Source organism: Macrobrachium rosenbergii, chromosome 29, assembly GCF_040412425.1.
Source record: "Macrobrachium rosenbergii isolate ZJJX-2024 chromosome 29, ASM4041242v1, whole genome shotgun sequence".
Classification (NCBI taxonomy): domain Eukaryota; kingdom Metazoa; phylum Arthropoda; class Malacostraca; order Decapoda; family Palaemonidae; genus Macrobrachium; species Macrobrachium rosenbergii.
Genome location: NC_089769.1, coordinates 21,677,084 through 21,697,083, shown reverse-complemented (window position 1 = coordinate 21,697,083; position 20,000 = coordinate 21,677,084). Strand labels below are relative to the sequence as shown.

General features: G+C 37.5%; 2 protein-coding genes across 4 annotated transcripts in view; one reads left to right on the top strand and one right to left on the bottom strand.

The window, feature by feature from the left end:
• LOC136854667 (uncharacterized) overlaps positions 1 to 20,000 on the bottom strand; it is a 254,920-nt gene that overhangs the window by 157,982 nt on the left and 76,938 nt on the right. The window lies entirely within an intron of this gene.
• LOC136854669 (tubulin alpha-2 chain) overlaps positions 1,245 to 20,000 on the top strand; it is a 64,006-nt gene continuing 45,250 nt past the window's right edge. For both annotated transcript variants that reach the window (XM_067131263.1, XM_067131262.1), the window contains exon 1: positions 1,245 to 1,502. In XM_067131263.1, the coding sequence (XP_066987364.1) occupies positions 1,500 to 1,502 (3 nt within the window). In that variant the 5' untranslated portion in view covers positions 1,245 to 1,499. The remainder of the gene's footprint in view (positions 1,503 to 20,000) is intronic.

The following is a 20,000-nucleotide window of genomic DNA, read 5'->3' as shown; positions in this document are numbered from 1 at the left end:
CTAGTACCTTCAGATGCTTTTAGTCATGAAATAATTAGCATAACTGTTTTAGACCTGACTAACATTTACAACCGCCAGTCTAACAAAGAATGTTGACAGTAATTTTGTCATCTATGTAGTCACCCTGATGGACAACATCTGAGTTTGAAACTTATGTTATAACAAAAAGGCTATTGAAGGTGGAGGTAAAGAAAAAAAAAAAGAATTTTATTCAAAGGGAAATGGATCATTCCGAATTAACCACTGCTGACCTCAGTCCAATTACATGAATACAAAAAGTGGTTAGTCATCTTTCTGTAACTCCCCCAAGGGAAGGATGTCAGAAACAAATGTAGATTAAAATAAATAAGAAATCAACATGTGCGAAGTTGAATTGAAACAAGCAAGAATAGCAGGCAGCGGAGTAGTTATTATTACCTTGTTTGCCTCTTTATCAAACGCCTTTGTAAGTAAAAATAAACGCATATGTCTGCGCAAGTAGATTTTCCTCCATTCATTCGAATTCTTGAAGGAATTTCCTCAACTACAGGGGCAAAGACACAGTTCGACTGTAAAGTATATAAGGCGTTTCAGAAAGATGTACTTGATCACATTTTTCATAACAAGGATATAAATAATATCGAAGGTGGAATACTGTTTTCTTGTCTTAGACGGCAGGTCAGTAGACTGTGCGGGGGGGAGGGGGGGGGGGCAAAACGCATTTTTACAAATTATTATTTCATTCCTTAAGTAATCACTGTTATATTTGCAGCAATAACAACCAAAGCTATTGCTTCAACGACGTCAGTACTAATAATGATAATAATAATAATCATAATAAATTGACTTAATCACCGTTAAGACAAGAATGTGTGAACCTTCACTGGTGTCACGATACGGAAGCTCTTTCCCAGTCACTAAAAAGACAAATGTACGGGCAAGTTTTTAGCCAAATGAAGACAGGAAAGACATTAGGACACGTATTGCTCTATTAATCTGAAAATCAGATCTCTCTTCTTAGCCCTTTTTTCTCTTTTTTATTTATTTTAGTCGAGTTTTTTACCCAAACACATACACATCGTACGCCTCTCTCAGCGAATTAGTGAACCATACCTACTCGCATACATACATACCTTCATACATACACACACATCCGTAATCACAAACCGTATCACACAGTCACCTTTTCTCCCGAACCGAGATGATGTGGAAGGTGAGTCACGTGACCGCACGAACGTATATAAAGCGGCGCGAGGCCGATCAGCTGACTCACAGAGTGAAGCATCGGTGGCGTGAGCATCAACATACGCTCTCAGCTTCTAACCCCAGACGTCTCGAGTCTCGCGTTTCCTTGCTTTTACTCGGGCAATTTCCTCTTAATATAAAAGTTGAATTTTTCTGCTGTGATATCAAGCTACTGCGAAGGACGATTCTTGGTGAAATCTCAAGCAAGGTGACAGCAAGATTATCTGACACAAGTTTTCGATTCTTCTCTTCGAAGTCTTCCTAAGAAGTTCGTCATGGTAAGTGAGCTAAGAATGAGTTTGTCATCTTTGTGCCAGGCTTTCTCGAGGGCGTTGTTTGAGACAACATCACGTTTCCCGGCTTCTTACTGAGCTCAATGCATTCTGGAATGTCTTCGCATTTACTTTTAGGCAATGTATTAGATTACCAACGACACAGTAGAAACTTCTGAAAGATATACTCGTTGAATTTATTTGCGAATAGTTTTCACTTACCGTTAAAAAATATACTTGTAATCCAAATACTTTCACCGTGCAAATTTCATAAGAAATTATCAAAAGATATATACTTATGCCGAGAAATGCAGCCATTTTAGCACCACCTTAACCTGTTGAGGTAAAAGGAATCTTCTAGCAAATGTCCCAACTGCTTTCGAAATATTATCTAAAAAGGTTAGATGTCTTCATAAATACCAAAAATTCCCTTTAAAACTAAATAAAGACAATGATTAAAGAATTCATCGTAAGAAAAGTTGAACATAAAAATTTTTGTCCAGTTGAAAGGCCTATTTGAAAATGGGTGGGAGAGTACCGCAGAGTTATTCGCTGATCTCCACGTTCCTGGAAATTGACAAAGTTTTTGCTATTGAGGCTCCACTTGACTTTATTCTTGTGGAACACATGAAGAAACGAGACGCTTTGAATTGTTAATGTCATCATGAACAACATTTGAGATACATCTTTGTGAAAAAAATTTCTACTTTTATACTGATGCGCTCTGGTAATTATAAAATACTTTTCAACACATAAAAGAATTTGGGGAAATAGTTTCTTCCTTTTAATCCAACTTTCCTGTTTTTCATCCTCAAGAATATCTCATTATTTTACAAGCTCATTGCAATTAATAATTGTTACATATAACGAACATCCATTCTCTACTGTACATACAACTGCATCTAAATCATTCTTTCTGCCAACACGACATAAATAAGTGATCCAGTGCTAAATATAAACACGTACGCAATATATATAATATATATATATATATATATATATATATATATATATATATATATATATATGCATATATATACATATGTATACACATATATATGTATGTATTTACATTATATATACAGTATATATATATATATATCACATTATATATATATAATATATAATATATATATATATATATATATATATATATATATATATATATATATATATATATATATATATATATATTATATAAAGTGGGTGTGTGTGTGGGTGTTTAGAAAACTATATAGGAAGATAACCAGTGTAATTTTAAAAACAAACAAACAAGCATACACATACACATATGTGTATACACTCAGACACACACACACACACACACACATATATATATATATATATATATATATATATATATATATATATATATATAAGAATATCCAGGTATTAAAGCGACTATCCAAATACAAAGAAATATATAAAAAAATAAATGCACACCAACAAGCGCAAATCGCAACAGCAACGAAGGGTAGAAAGGCAATTTACTGTAACACTGAATTGACGTAATATCTCCTTTCTTTCTCCGCCCTTAAGAATACTTTACGATTGATCAAAGATTGAGAGAGAGAGAGAGAGAGAGAGAGAGAGAGAGAGAGAGAGAGAGAATCTTCACGTCCTGTTACTCTGTCTAGCGCAGGATATCCCAGCTAAGTAGCCTAAATTCTGGCATACTTATATTAACTACTGTGCGCGCGCACATCACAAAAGATATATAATTATACAGGTATGTTAATCCTTTCAGACAAACATGACACAAACACCACATGTAAGTGTTTCTGACTGTTTATGTGGCTTTGTACCGGTCTGATCCTACAAATGGAGCTTTCTGACTACGTTAGATGTTTTCTCCTTATAACAATAAATTATAGCTAAGATCAGTCAATATGCCAACTGTCATGGAAAGATAACCAGATCAAGCAGAATTACTAGCAACAACAACAATAATAATAATAATAATAATAACATAATAACATGGAGTAAATAATACGGAGTACTAGACACTTAACTTCTGGCCGCGAAGAAAGAACATGCTGGTGAATTAGAAGGAAGGAATTCATTGAAATGCATTTGAATTTATTGCCCTTTAATTCGACATCCATTCAGAATATGTGCAGCTGGGATTGACATGCACGAGGGGACATTCAACAGGTATGAATCAATAAAGCTCTCTCTCTCCCGCTCTCTCTCTCTCTCTCTCTCTTCTCTCTCTCTCTCTCTCTCTACTAGCTGACTGTGCTGACTATTTAAACGGAGTTGAACAAGTTAAACGCCCTTTCAAGGATATCCATTATTAGCATTACTTGAAAGGGGAGAGTTGATTTTAAAATTGCTTAGTGCTACAATTGTCATTTGTTCAAAAAGCACAAACACGAAAGAGAGAGAGAGAGAGAGAGAGAGAGAGAGAGAGAGAGAGAGAGAGAGAGAGATAATTGGCCTCCTCCTTTGTCTTCCAAGTGAGGAGAGATGGAGAGATGACGGAGCTGGGTGTGTACACTTCGAGAGGAAGCTACGTCGAGTAATGCAAAAGTTCTATGGCCTCTCGGGCAGAGATTCTATCTGGCTTCGTCCCCAAGTTTTTTTTCTCTGCAAATTATCTAATTTTGCACATTTGATAAGTAAATTTATTCACACATTTCTAAACAAATGCCAAATCTTTCAAAACAAACAAATTATAATATCAATCTCGTCATACAACGAAGAGGCAGCAAATGTTCACATCAATCCGAAATAACTGAGCGTTTAAAATCTAAGTAAAGGGAATACCTTTCGTGACCGAATAAAACCCTCAATACTTATCAGTTGTTACAAGTTAAATCTAGCAATTCACGATAAGTTTTATTTTTATTACATGAGCCATACGCAGGGTGTATCCAGTGAGAGATGAACACTTACTGATGTGAGAAGCACCTCTTAAAATACTATACGTACGTTGAAAGTCACCCATGATATCGTTCATATATGATTAAAATACTTTGAAGCAAACTGAGTATGCAGCAAAAAACTAAATAATAATAATAATGAAGACCTGGATGACCCTCTTGCCGCGTAAGGGCATTTTCACAAGCCGATAATCTGTCTTTCTCTCATGTATGGTCGAAACAATCACAGGCTATTTTAGTCCTCCTGCTTGTCACAAAAACAAATACTATTAAACTAACGATATGTTCCATCCTCGGCCTCTTAAAAGAATAAAAAAAATTGGGAATGTGAGGAGAAAAGACATACTCGAAATGATGAGGAAAAACAATGACAGGAAGCCCGGGAAACGATTAGGTGTTTGCATGCAAAAGATGCTTGCTTGCTTGCTTGCTTCTGTTTGTTGTTTCCTCTAAGGACGAGAACATGTTGCATAGGTCCATCGTTACATATTATGGCTTCCAGCGGCATTCAACTTCAGGCACAGTCTTGGGAGGAGACTGCAGTGAAAGGTCGCGACCCTTACACACAATATTTGCTTGTTCTTCACACTTTCATTCCATTACCAAAGTATTCCGGCTTTCTCTACCATACCTTGGGCTCTCTTCTTTACAGTATTTGGTTTTCCCGATATTTCCTTGCTTGGTTGTTCTGCACTCTTTGTTTTTTAAACACAGAGCATAGAACGTTTTCACACTTTTTCCCACAATGAGTATTCGACTGTTTTTCACACTTACCCCAACGGAGTATCTGGATGTTCTTCTAGTGAACTCCAGCAAAAAGTGTGAATGCTAGATCCTTGCGCTGTTTCCGGATGAGAGTCCGAAGTGCTACTTTCTTCACTAGGTACCACCCACTAAGGCTAAACATTTCATTTATGGGGATATCCTACCACGCTATATGTTCTCGTTCTGTTAAAAATGGTCCCACCTGTTAGCTTAAGCACTAGAGCCGAGGGTTAGACTTTGAGGTTCTCATTACATTACAACAACAATTTCGAACTCGGTACCTACTGTGGACACATGCCAGGAGGGAACATTAGCACTCGCAATAACACATGACATTCATGAGTCTGACAATAGTAAACATGGTCTAAGTTAAAAGCTGATACTGACAGTAACAACACAGAATAGTCTGAGCGCGTATTTCTAACTAAAACATGTTTAGGATAAAGATATACCTTCTGAGGATATTAGCATTTTGGACCTTGTGTTTCTTGCACACAAAGTCTAGTTGCTTTTCATTCATTATTTTTAGCAATAATGTATGTCCCTTTTTAAACTGTGCTCCTCAAAAGACAGTATGTGGTTGTTCCTTCTCACATTTTTCCAACATATATTGATGAGATGATAGTGACGTTAATTCATCTACAGAAAATATTTGTTTGTTCTACATACTGTTTTCCTACAGAGAATAGCAGATTGCTCTTCAACCATTGTTTTCAGTATGTAAAGTAACTAGCGCTTGTCTCATCACTGACATCCTCCGACAAAATAATATTGTACAGCTTGTCTTATCACTGACATCCTCCGACAAAATAATATTGTACAGCACACTCTTCTCAACAATTGCCACTCTCTCTAGTTGTTTTTAGACACTTGTTCAAGCAAAAAGTATTTGGCTGTTGTTTATGCACTGTTTCCCATAAACATTCTTTATCACTGTTCTCCCCCTCCTCCTCTCTCTCTCTCTCTCTCTCTCTCTCTGCTTATCTGGCTGTTCTCCACATCTGTTCTCCAAATGCAGTATCCTGCTGTTATCCAGACACTTTTTATCATCATGTAGAGCAACCTCACTTAGTTTTTCTTCATACAGAACTCGGCTGTTCATCACTAATTCCTGCCGGGGGTTATATGAGATATTTTATAAATTCCTGCCGGGGTTGCACGAGATATTTTATAAATTCCTGCCGGGAGTTACATGAGATATTTTATAAATTCCTGCCCGGGGTTGCACGAGATATTTCCTACTCATAAAATTATTTTTTTTCTTAATAGAGAATCTTCTATTTATCATCAGACAAGCTCTTAAGAAACGTGATGACACTGTGATGAAAAAGTCATCAGGTATACAAAAACTGAAATTACTGAAGCATAAGTCATGACGTGCGTACAAAAGCGGATTATATATATATATATATATATATATATATATATATATATATATATATATATATATATATATATATATATACATACACATACATGCATACATACACACATACACACACACATATATATACACGCTGAAAGAACCTAACAAACCTTAGCAATTAGAACATCAGAAAATACTCTACTTTATTAGGATAAAAAGCAACGAACATTACCTCTAAATGATGGACGAGAAAAAAAAAAGAAGCTAAACAACAGGAAACACGTAATACTGAGACAGTTAACTCCCCCACATTTCTGACGACACCTCCGGAAAATGATCTCATTTGGATAATTAAAGATAATGACACTTAATTAATGGTTTTAAAACGGATAATAACTACTTTGGAAGGTATCTAAAGAGTAAGATATAATTCAAGTTGTTTTAACGTCGGACTCATGCGACTGAAAGGCCCGCGATGTGAAACGTGCTGGCAGCTTACAGTACCTGACTGTCGTGTCAAGTGGCTACGTACCCTCTTGGCTGACTCCTTGCCCTAGGGTAGTCACGGTGAAGCAAAGCACTACATGTTAACTAATGATGGGGAAAGGGGTCTTCAGACAAATAATAATTTAATAAATACATAAATAATTCTACTGCTTTGTTGACCTTGAATTAATTTTTTACAAGCATCGAAGACAGCATTTTGTTTTTGTTCCCCCTTGCCTTTCTAATGATATTCAACAAGAACCACAAAAGGTAGTAAAATTATATATATATATATATATATATATATATATATATATATATATATATATATATATATATATATATATATATATATATAAATATATATTATATACATGCATATAAATATATAGATTATATATATCCATATAAATAGCCTATATACAATTGCAAAGATGATGCGAATACTTATTAACGTAATAATCAAATACCTATAAATATAACACACCACGAATTTATCTGCTTTCAAGAAGCTACAGCTCTCAAACTCCTATGCTCCTAGAAGCTAGAATGAGAGAAAAAGGTCACACGTCTACCCTGAAGGTCACCACAGCAGCCTCTGTCGTCCGTCCAACACAGAGGGAGACGTGGTGGGTGTCTCGTTTGTTTGGGAGGGTTGGGTCGGGGTGGGGGTGGGGGTGGGAGAAGTAAAGACGTGTAATTACAAGACGTACTTTTCTTGCCCGAGGTCTTAGAAGTGCTGCTTAAGAGCTTACGTCAGATGACACCGAATGATATGAGCTATTTGTTGACTTTACAGTGGATTGCCTTGTAAGATGCATGACTTGATGGTGCACTTAGATTAAAATTATATACTTTACTTTGTTAGCATAATTATTGCTGCGCCCGTCTGTAGCTTTCAAATCACACACTCTAATTTTGTTATAATCTTACCAGTTTGGTTGAAAAGATGAATATGACAACAGCCATTACTGCAATGGAATATCTATAACATTACGCAAGTAATATATATATATATATATATATATATATATATATATATATATATATATATATATATATATATATATATATATATATATATAAACGCAAGTTCTGACGATGTGAGAAAAGTCAAGGCATGTGCTAAAAGGCGATTCGTGTCAATTTTTCGTTTATTTACATGTACATAAGAAACGTAATGTAACGTAGTATTTAAATGATGAAATTAAAACCAACTCAAATATTAGTGGCAGACCTGAACGTTAGGGAAGTGACGAGAATAATAATGTTAACTTTCATCTCGCACGTCTGAAATATCAGTCATCCTTCTGCTGAATTTAAAATGTAACAAGAACACATAAGCACGCACAGGAACGTGTAGTGGGAGCAAGCCTAGGGTTTCTCTTCAGACAGAAGATGAAACAAAAGCACCCCAATACAGAGTAAGAGTTACGAGTTTAGGTGGAGATAAAATCCAGCCAGAACATCTGAAGTGTGCACAAGCATCAAGACAGTTGTCGCCATCACCCGCGTTTCTGTTGTAGCTGCCAGTTCCGGAAGACCATGAATTTAAATGATGGAACGGAATGGAATATATAGAAATTTGGCCCAAGGCCAAGCGATGGGACCTATGAGGTCGTTCAGCGCTGAAAGGGAACTTGATAGTCGGCAGGTTTGAAAGGTGTAACAGGAGGAAAACCTCGCAGTTGCACTATGAAACAACTGTTAAGAGAGGGTGGAAAGTGAGATGGAAGAAAGAGAATATGAACAGAAGTATAGTGAAAGAAATGAAAGGGGTTGCAGCTAGGGGCCGTTGGGACGCTGCAAAGAACCTTAAGTAATGCCTACAGTGCACCGCATGAGGTGCACTGACGGCACTAACCCCCTAAGGGGTTTAAATGAGGGAAGGCACGAAAATTCTGAGTCCCGTAGTAGATGGCGAACAGAGAAAGTCTTTAAACCGGGAGTCTTAATCAGAAATAGGAAAATATGGCAGTGGATTTTTACTCTGTATTTCCATTCTGTCCATATTAAGATGAGTTCTCATTGTGGAGAGTCGTCACTCAAATGATCAAATCAAAGCGAACACTTCCTCTTCACGTCAATAGGATATACAAACTATACACATTTACATGAATTTCATTTAATCCCGCCCATTTTACGGAGTATTTTGAGTTTTGGAGTCCCCGTGTCTTTGCTTAACAAACTAGTTTATAAAACAATTAAATCTTAAACTGTGTACACTAAAGTAGCGCTCATGAGGCCAATTATCTGAACATTCTGTTTGTTTTTAGAGAGAGAGAGAGAGAGAGAGAGAGAGAGAGAGAGAGAGAGAGAGAGAGAGAGAGAGAGAGAGAGAGAGAGAATACTTCTTCATCATGAAAGGTTTTTCTTGAACATCACAATCAGTTAATCACTAATATATAATCTGATATAAAAATCGGATAATTTTTACACTCTTTCATGGTGACACTTTTGAGCAACAAAACCATGGATACACTGATAAAAACTATAAATTACAGCCCAGTATTTCTTCTCAGTTAATTCTGACGATACTTTCTTCAGGGGCCTACACTCAGTAATCAAAACACAGTAACAACACATAAACGACAGGACCACATAAAAGAAACACTAATGACAAGAGGGGTTAAGAGGAAGACAAATGCCAACCCAGCGGGACGTGTTTCTTTTTTACCGAGCGAAGAAGGAGGCAGCGCGGAGGCGTCGCCCCTTGGGATGTAAGGTGTGGGCGTGACGGTACTGAGATCTATTATAATGACATACTCCGTCACCACTAACTCGCGCCAATGTCACGCTTTGTAACACCCTGCCCGGAGAGAGAGAGAGAGAGAGAGAGAGAGAGAGAGAGAGAGAGAGAGAGAGAGACAGCCACCTACAGTCACGCGGGACTAATAACGAAGAGATCCGATTATGCTCAGTGGATTCCCCCAAGCGACTAAAGCGCAGAAAAGGAGGAATAAAGACGCTGCTTTAAAACCATCATTTTTTTTTTTTTTTTTTATCCTCTTTCCTTCCGGTTTTGATCTGTCTGGTGGCATGTCCCCTTTATTCGAGTTTTTACATCTGTCTACTGGTATATGTTCCCGCTATAAGGTACAGAAAAAACATGTAAAAAATTCGCCTAAGTTTCTTCAACGCAATCGAGTTTTCTGAACAGCGTATAATCAAGGCCACCGAAAATAGATCTATCTTTCGGTGGTCTTGGTATAATGCTGTATGAGTCGCGGCCCATGAAACTTTAACTACGGTCCGGTGGTGGCCTGTCCTTTATCGTTGCCAGGTGCACCGTTATGGCTAACTTGAACCTTAAATAAAATGAAGCATTCTGAGGCTTGAGGGCTGCAATTTTGTATGTTTGATGACTGGAGGGTGGATGATCAACATACCAATTTGCAGCCCTCTAGCCTCAGTAGTTTTTACGATCTGAGGGCGGACAGAAAAAGTGCGGACGGACAGACAAGTAGCCATCTGAATAGTTTTCTTTTACAGAAAACTAAAAGTCGTAAAAATATGCAGACCTGCTGATATGAAAGCTAATACGGCATTATCTTTTGGTCTGTTTTTCGCACGAAAAAAAAAAAACAATGCTGGCAACTCAGCGTGGTCTGCTAGGCTGGTTATTCAAGTGGACCCACATTCTCTCTTCCACCGCTGATATGAGGAAAGCAATCTCTCTAGCAGGCCATCTCTTCTCACACTCATCACGAAGAGTTCACCGATCCTCTGACTGATATAGCGTGACTCTCTTTTTTCCAATGTCCAAATCATGGGATTCTCTACAGCTTCTTATTCCAAAGGTCTCGTGACTTTTCAAATCGAGATGATGAGCTGCCGTTCTCTCCATCTTAAATGTGTTCAATAAAGTATTAGGTATCCCGTTCCAACGGTTTCCGTACAACTAAAACTCATGTTCTGCTGCGTTGACCTCACAACAATAATAATGAGCCTCATCTCTTGCATACGACGCCTTCCCAGGCACTAACGATACACGGAGATCGCAGTAAACTTTGCTTCTGATATAACTGAAAGGGAACCTGGCCTTCGGATCACTCTTTCGCAGAATTTCAATCTCAGATTTCGGATGTTTCATGGCTGGACGCAAGGAAGAGATTTTAGTTCATAGTCATAATTTTCTTCTGACAATCTAGTCAACGAGTACCAAATTATACATTTCTGAATTCAGTTATGAAGCCCTAAAATGTTTACATAACAGTAAAACTGCAAAATAAAGAAAAATGATGAAGATACACAGCATGATAACAAATCTGGCGCCAGCGTGTTTATTATCATTTATTAATTCCAAGTCAAGCGTAAAGGTCTGTATCCACAAATCACAACCAGAGATGAAATGAGGGAGAGATCTAAATTAGCTTCAAGTTACATTTGAGTCATGCGTTGCACTGAGTCACGTTACTAAGTTCTGCAAGCCCTTCCTCGAAGGCAACGGGAAGGCAAGCGTAACAGATACTCATCTTGAAAGAGCATTTGAACGAGAATTTATGGTAGAGCTGCCTTGCAGCCCTTGTCACAAATTGAAGGAAAACATCTCGGCTTTTCTCAGCATGACGACCATATTGCAATGGCCGTATATCTGCTTTTTTTTCTGCAAAATCTTCCAGCAGAAACATTTATTATTGTAATATGGGCGAATCTCACTTCACGTCACTGTTCACGTTGGTTATCAACTAAATTACAATATTACGTGGAGATGAAATGAAAGAGTATTAATTCTGGAACAAAATCATATCTTACACATTCATAAAAGAGAGAGAGAGAGAGAGAGAGAGAGAGAGAGAGAGAGAGAGAGAGAGAGAGAGTTCCTGCTGGCGCGACTGAGCTGAGCGAATTTCCAGGGTTGGATTGACGCCGGTCATCCATCGTTTCTTCCGAATGGAGAACCAACGACAGCGTGAAGTGCATTGACTTGCCCCCCCTCCTCCCCAACCCGGATGATCTTGCATCTGTTGCATTCGCATTTTCATTTTTACCTGCAACGTCCAATTCACACTGGGAAACTAAATTCCCACAGAAGAAATTAATATTCTTATATCCATGTCACGCTTTCATTGCCCTTCTCCCACGGAATAAAATATATATACATATGTATATATATATATGTATATATATATATATATATATATATATATTATATATATATAATATATATATATATATATATATATATATATATATATATATATATATATATATATATATATATATATATATATATATATATATATATATATACAGAGAAAGAGAGAGAGAGAGAGAGAGAGAGAGAGAGAGAGAGAGAGAGAGAGAGAGAGAGAGAGAGAGAGTCTACGGGTAAATTTTTTTATCGATCGATATCTTCACACTTTTTAAATACGCTTTTTACAAGTTAAGAGATCATTATGGCTATTGCGAAAACATACATAGCCGGTAAAAAAAAAAAAAAAAAAAAAAAATTCAAGCCTAAGAGGCAATAAACGCTTAAGCCTTTTGCTACATTTGTGAGGACGGGTCTATTCTAGCTCCGGTAAATAAATCTGAATTCGACAGATGTGTATATGTATATTTATATAAATACTGTATATGTATATATATTATATATATAGTATCTATATATTTGTGTGTGTGTGTGTGTGTACAAGAGGGAATAGGCTTATATCTTTCTCCGTGGTCAAGTGGTTAACGTTAACCTCATTCTGAAGTCAGGTGCGGGTTCGAATCCTTCCACGGGCGTCAAAGTTTCTTCATTTGGATCACTGATTTGTAGCGACAAGCATATCCAAAAATAATGTGAAGAAATCCGCGAATAGACACACATGGTACTGTTATCCACTTGTTAATAAGTAATGGAGTATAATCAGACACACATCAAAGTTTATTTCTTCCTACTGGAGCAGTTCAAGTGCCAGAATACATGATTAGAGAAATTAGTTCTCTGATTACTGATAAGACTATTAGAAGTTACGTGAGAACGAAGCTAATAGCATCTTTTAATTCAATATGTTATCATATAAGAACCAAACCGTATTAACACTTAAAATCACAAAGGCTACTTATATTTTCATTTATCTGGTTGTGAGAGAAAAAGGGTTACATCGCGTGAGCTAAAGCTAACGTAATGTCTTCAAAGTCTACTTGAAGTTGTGATGAACTTTCTCAGTGGTTATCAAGGACACTCCCTGAGAATAATGTTCTAATATAATTCTGGAAGAAAGCAGAAGAAAGGTCCACTTCGTTGTTTTTAGACAGTGAGTTTTTAGGCAATTAAGATATCATCCCATTTCTGCATTTTATTCAAGCATAATCACCCAGTAAAACGAAATGACACTCCCATTTAATCACTCATTTTTGTCTGGTTCAAGAAATGAAATACACCACCACGAATGTGAAAAATCAGCCGACAAAGAAAAATTAGATAAAAAAAAATAAGAATCCGAAGTAAACGATGAAAGAATTCGCGGGAAATCTGCGGTAGCGTGACAAAATGACCTTTGATTTAAGGCATTCAAATGTCAATGTGTTTTCGATTTCCCAGTGAGGGGAGAGAGGCCTCTCGTCTTCTCAGCAGGGCCAGCCAGCCTCTCCCTCGGAACGGGTTCTTCCCAGCTCATAACAATGGTCTTGCAAAATCACTCTCTTCTGTGACTCTTATTCAGGCAACAACACAGAAAATGTTTTCTTAAGTGTTTTGTTCAGTACTAATCAATATTTTACTCAGTTTAGTTTTTATTTCTATTGCTCTGTAGCTAAGATCTCCCTTATATTAGGAGGATGGACGATAGATTAGAGATCATTAAATGATTAAGTACCGACAGCAAACTCCTTATTTATTACAAACTTTCAAGGTAATTTTATCGGGTCTTAACAGAATCAACATTTAATAAAAGCAATTAAGACTCATCACTCTACAACAATCATTACTTGTTTACCAGGGCTGGAAAGGAAGTGCATTTCTAGGTTAAAGTTGTGGATCCTCTCTCTCTCTCTCTCTCTCTCTCTCTCTCTCTCTCTCTCTCTCTCTCTCTCTCTCTGTCATTTTATCAACCGGCAAAATAGTCATGGGAATCGAAGTTTCGCAATATGACGAATAATAATATTACAAGAAAGGAAAACCTGTCTCGCAATATGACGAATAATAATATTACAAGAAAGGAAAACCTATCATCACAACAGAAAACTAAGTAAATAAATTTTTTTTTTTTTTATAAGAGGACGAAAGAAAGACAAAAAAAGACGGAATGTTTCACAAACAGCAACCGAGAAGATCCCACGTAACTTGAACGAATATCTGAAAGTCAGAAGCAATGAAAGGCTGCATGTCTACGAACAAATAAAAACTCGGCATTTGCTCAAAAGTTAGCAGACCGAGTCAGACAGTGCCGGTGGTGTGCTGGTGAATATTTCGTCATATTTATTGACAGTTCTGGAAAACTTGTGGCGCTCTGGCAGAGCAGACTCCCCCGGCGACCGAATGCAGTGAGGAAACCGGGAGTCGCCGGTGGGAAAGTGAGGTTTCCCAAGTGGTATCTTCGAACGAGTAAATGTCTCGTGGCTGACTGAGCGCTCTCTCTCTCTCTCTCTCTCTCTCTCTCTCTCTCTCTCTCTCTCTCTCTCTCTCAAACCGCTGCGCGACGCCAGGGGGAAGGCCGTTGTTACATCGCTATAGCCTTGCCGGGGAAGGAAAATGTCGCCTTCACTTTTATGTGACATGCCTTTATGACAAGGCATGAAAGTATGTGTCGTACACACTGCGCAACACGAGAGTGAAGCTGGATGTTTTTCAAAAGGCGTTCCAACCTTCACAAAAACCATATTCATCTGGAATTTCATTTAATTTATTGCATGATTAATAATAAACACTGTACTGCACCTTCCAGCATTTTTCCTCCCCTGGCAAATGGTGTTGCGCATCCACTCGCTCACCCAGTTGGCTTCTCGGGTCTCAATGCAACCCTTTGCCATCCCAATAGAGTCCTGATGTCCGTCGCAGGTTACACTGGTGGTTACCCATCCAGTTACTAATCACATTGCGAAATATTTGTTAAAAACTTGAAAATACATATATTTCAGCCGTAAAGACATATTATTATTATTATTATTATCACTCGCAATATGCATATACTCATATGGAACAAATGAAACAGTCACTAACTTGCTGTGGCAGCTACCACAGAAAGAAATTCTCCTCAAATATAAGCAAAAGAAAGAAACGTATTAGTCCTTGGCAGAATGCTTTGGTTTTCTTGCTTGTTTTGAAGAATTAATTTTTCCAGCATTTCCCCCCCTGATCTGACACCAAAACGCATGTCACTCGATCTCTGCTTCACCCTCGTTGCATTTCTCTCATTTTACGCACCGAAGAACACAACTGCTTTGGCCGAGAGGTCTTTTGTTAGAAATATGATATAATGGAGACTTCAATGTCAGCAGACTCCAATTCTTATAAGGCTACGGAATAACATATCTCACTTAGAAACAATTCTAACATTTCGACGACAAACCACTCGATTTCTAGGAGATCTTGGATTTCACCAACATGACAATCGTTGGTTAGATCACACTGATTGTGGCATGTCAGTTGTGATACCAATTGTCAACGACAATCAATCAGCGGTTCTTTTAACAGAAGAAGCCTTTGAAGCAGTTACATTTGAAGGTAACAGGAGACATTTTCCTTCTGTGTTTTTATTTGCCCGCTGTTCTTGTCCGTACATTGTTTACTTATTTCCTCTACTCTTTCTCATTAAAGATGTTTTCGTCAACAGCAGTTGAGCTTTTAACTACGCGCTAAACGTCTTTTGCTTACTCGAATTTCATGATAACCAACCACAAACGCATATTAATTAAAAGGACATATATACGCACTATGTCAAATGCAGACTCAAATGATCCACGCAACAATAAAAGATTAAGTACTGAGCATAAAGCATAAACCGTTCGACTCGTTTCAAGTGAACCTATTAATCGCTTGGAAGCGCCGCACAAGCATGAGGAACTGTCACATGCATGTTCTCGATCATAAGAAATAAAACCAAGTAAAAAAAAATGCGCCAAAGTTTCTTCGGCGCAATCGAGTTTTCTGTGCAGCGAATAATGCTGTATGAAGCTCTCAGCCACGGCCCATGAAGCTCTCAGCCGAGGCTCATGAAACTTTCAGCCACGGCCCGGTGGTGGCCTGTGTTGTTGGTACCTATAGCGCTGCCAGACGCACGATCATGGTTAACTTTAGACTAATCTTGAATAAAATAAAAAGTACCGAGGCTAGAGGGCTGCAATTTGGTACGTTTGATGACTGGAGGGTGGATGATCAGCATACCAATTTGCAGCTTTCTGGCCTCAGTAGTTTTTAAGATCTGAGGGCAGACAGAAAAAGTGCTGACGGACAGACAAAGCCAACTCAATAGTTTTCTTGTACAGAAAACTAAAACCTAATGTACAAATATGTCACTAAAAGTCGAATTCTTCATTTTCTTATACAAGTAAATGCACAAGTAAGTCGAAGTCAGTGTTTTCTCCAAACAAAAATTACGAATAAGCCGAAGCCCCTGTTTTCTCTTGCTCAGTGTCAACGGTGGTTAACCATCAAGCCTTAAATGGTCGGAGACCTTTAAATCCTAACAACAAAACCCCGATACAAAGAACAACTCTGGGTAGTAGACAAGTTATGACGTTGGTGACTTACGGAGATAAGACTGACAACGAGACAGAGGAAACCGAAGTTTGATAAACTGGAAGGTCATCGTATGGCATCACCCCCAATATAACCTACAGTACTCGTTCTGAGTGGTGAAACCAAGGCTCCATATTATACAGACACACACACATATATATAATGTGTGTGTATGTGTATATATATATATATATATATAGATAGATAGATAGATAGATAGACAGATAGAGAATAAAAAGATGGATAGGTGGACATGAGTAAACAAACAGCACACACAAAGCGCAGAGGCACACAGAAAATTACTGTACACATTATTGTCGTCGCCACTGTCGCTTTTGGTCCTAGGTGTAACTGATCAAGCAGCAAGTATTATCATTCTTCACGACTGACTCATGAACTGCTGTAGTCAATCAAGCGTACATGTACATGTTCTCCCGTAGTAAATTCTTCTTTGGAGAACGTGTTAATCATTAGCTAAGATTAACAAGAGTTTCTATGATGTGACTGGACCCTGTGGCTTCTAGAACCAGAGTACAGCCTGAAAACCTCAGCTCAAACACCGATTTCTGGTTGTCTGTGTAAGAGGCAACGCGTTATTCAGCCTTTTGGTCTTTCTGCTTCTGTACTAAAGAAATCAACGCTTTTGAGTGCTTACCACACAGACCTTGACTGTCATTCAATGACAGTGATCCGCCCGTAATGGTTTGGTTTTTTCTTGACGAGCGTTTGCTTAGTTTTCAAATGAAGATTACCGGCTTCGCTTTTCAATAATAAATCTTTGGATTCTTCTGGAATGATCCTCATCTATATTTTCAGCAATCATTCTTAGCTTTAGTCTATTAATCAGTGATTACTAGAGGGATTTTCCATAATGCTTTTTACATTAGCTTTCGAGTACTGACTCTCAGTTGTCATTTCAGTGATAATTCTTAATATTGTCTTATCGGGTATTATTCCTTTTCTTAAAAAAAAAAAAAAAAAAAAAAAAAAAAAAAACATATTCAACATTTGGACACAAGCCTGCTAAATTCTAACAAACACCCATCCCTCCTCCGCAATGGGATTAAAGGATTCCATTCCTTAAAAATAATTTCAGAGTTCTGTTGTGCGTTCTTTCTTTAACCGAGTTCTAGGTATCTGGCGTTCACTCCGACCCAGTGTAAGACCGGATACGAGGCTTCTTACAGATAGAGGAGCATCCTGCTCATGATTTAATACTCTGGTGATAAGAAGCTTGGATGCTACAAGTATAGGTTTACCACACTGCATAGCAAAAATAAAACAAAACAAAATTAGTTCGCTACATTCACTTACACATTTACACAGTCGTACTGATATCGGTAATTCATGTAAAGCAAGTCACTGACATGAACAAGGAAGATAAATACACGTAAGCCAACATTAAGCCGAATGACGTCGGGGAAATAGATGTCAAGAACATGAAACTAGAAAGCCAACTAATGCAATTTTGAAATCAAAACTGCAAAATATCCCACTTTACCCATTTTAAGAAGAAAACACACTTATTCTCGACGTGATCTGAGCATGGATGTGCTCGCGATATCGAACTTTGCATGCTCAGGTCTCTGTTGTTGATGCTGTTATTGTTTGATTAAGATAGGCTTTGGGATGGTGGGTTCTTGTTCTTGAGAGCATCGAGCAGTTTCATACAAAGTTAAGTATACCTTAGTTTAACCAGACCACTGAGCTGATTAACAACTCTCCTAGGGCTGGCCCGAAGGATTAGATTTATTTTACGTGACTAAGAACCAATTGCTTACCTAGCAACAGGACCCACAGCTTATTGTGGAATCCGTACCACAATATAACGAGAAATGAATTTCTATCACCAGAAATAGATTTCTCTAATTCTTCACTGGCTGGTCGGAGAATCGAACACGGGCCCAGCCGAGTGCTAGCCGAGAACGATACCAACCCGTCCAATGAAGAACATGAGAATGATCAAATGCAATATATATTATTATTCACTCTTCTGTTAATTCTCTTCGGTGACAGACCTGACAGGTCTTATAAAGCAATAGATATAAATGAAAGACAGATAAAATGGTAGATACCACATTAACATGACTTCGGTGACATCCTGTAGGTTTGTAGGTTAACCGACTACATCCATTGTAGTTTAGGTTAGGTTTACCGTCCAAGTAAATATAGGTAGAACGCATCGTAATAAAAATGTTCGAAAATGAAAACTGTAAACCTTAGCAAGATTTATAAAAACACGACCACTGTCAGGCCTAACTGAATAAATATACGATATACTATGATGCCTGCTCTGTTCTTACGCCGAGGCTGAGAGTGGAATGGAAGTGTAATATACTGGACAAAGGAAAAAGGATTTTACTATACTATAAATCGAATTATCTAGTCCACAGTGTGAAATCTTGTTAACAGTTCACTTGCAGCAGACATAATGCAATCCAAATACGACATACATGAGAACACCTTTACAAATACAATCACCGAAAACTGTTCTTTATTTTAAAGGTTCCGGTAACAATGGAAATATTTAACTTTTCTATATATATAAAGAGTATTTACCCATGGAAGAGAGCACAAGAAACCTGTTTATAAGAGTATTCTTTTTCAATAAAAATGCATGGTGAAAAAAAGAGAAATTATTCCGAACAATATAATTCACTTATAAATTATTAGTTTCTGGTGACAATGAATGTACAACTATTATACACGAACTAATACTTAGTAAATTAATGATGACGTGTTCTCCAAGCACTAAAAAATATTTCCCCCAAAAAATTCTTGTTAAATATGCCATGAGAAATGAAAAAATCTAAGATAATTTACCCATATAACAATATGATATCCTCTTAAAGAAATTACCTTCACTGTGTGAATTGTATTTCTTTAAACGCTTAAAAAAAAAAAAAAACAGAGTAAAAGTTTTCAGCTTCAAAAGATAACTGAACTTCACGACCACTTAGAATTGAACCCTTCTTGCTTTCTGAAATAAGCACCACAGGTCAGTAAACCTTTGTTTACAAAAGAGAAATGCCACCTCAGGCGACGTGCTCTTAAGTCACCTTCATCGAACTTTTGATTCCCAGAAAACTTTCGTCCCTTTCATCATTCATCTGAAACACTGTACAAACGAAAAATCATTCCGACAAAACCAGGAAGTCGAAAGTGTCTTGTGGAGGCAATAGGCGACTAGCTGAAACTAGATCGAGTGATTTCAGTACGAACAAAAATTTAAATTTGCAACCCAGAATCTAGCTCGAATAGACGGAGAAGCACCAGAAATCAAGCGTCATGCTCTGAGAAGTAGCGTTGCGTGACCAGGTTTCCTACTGGCTTAT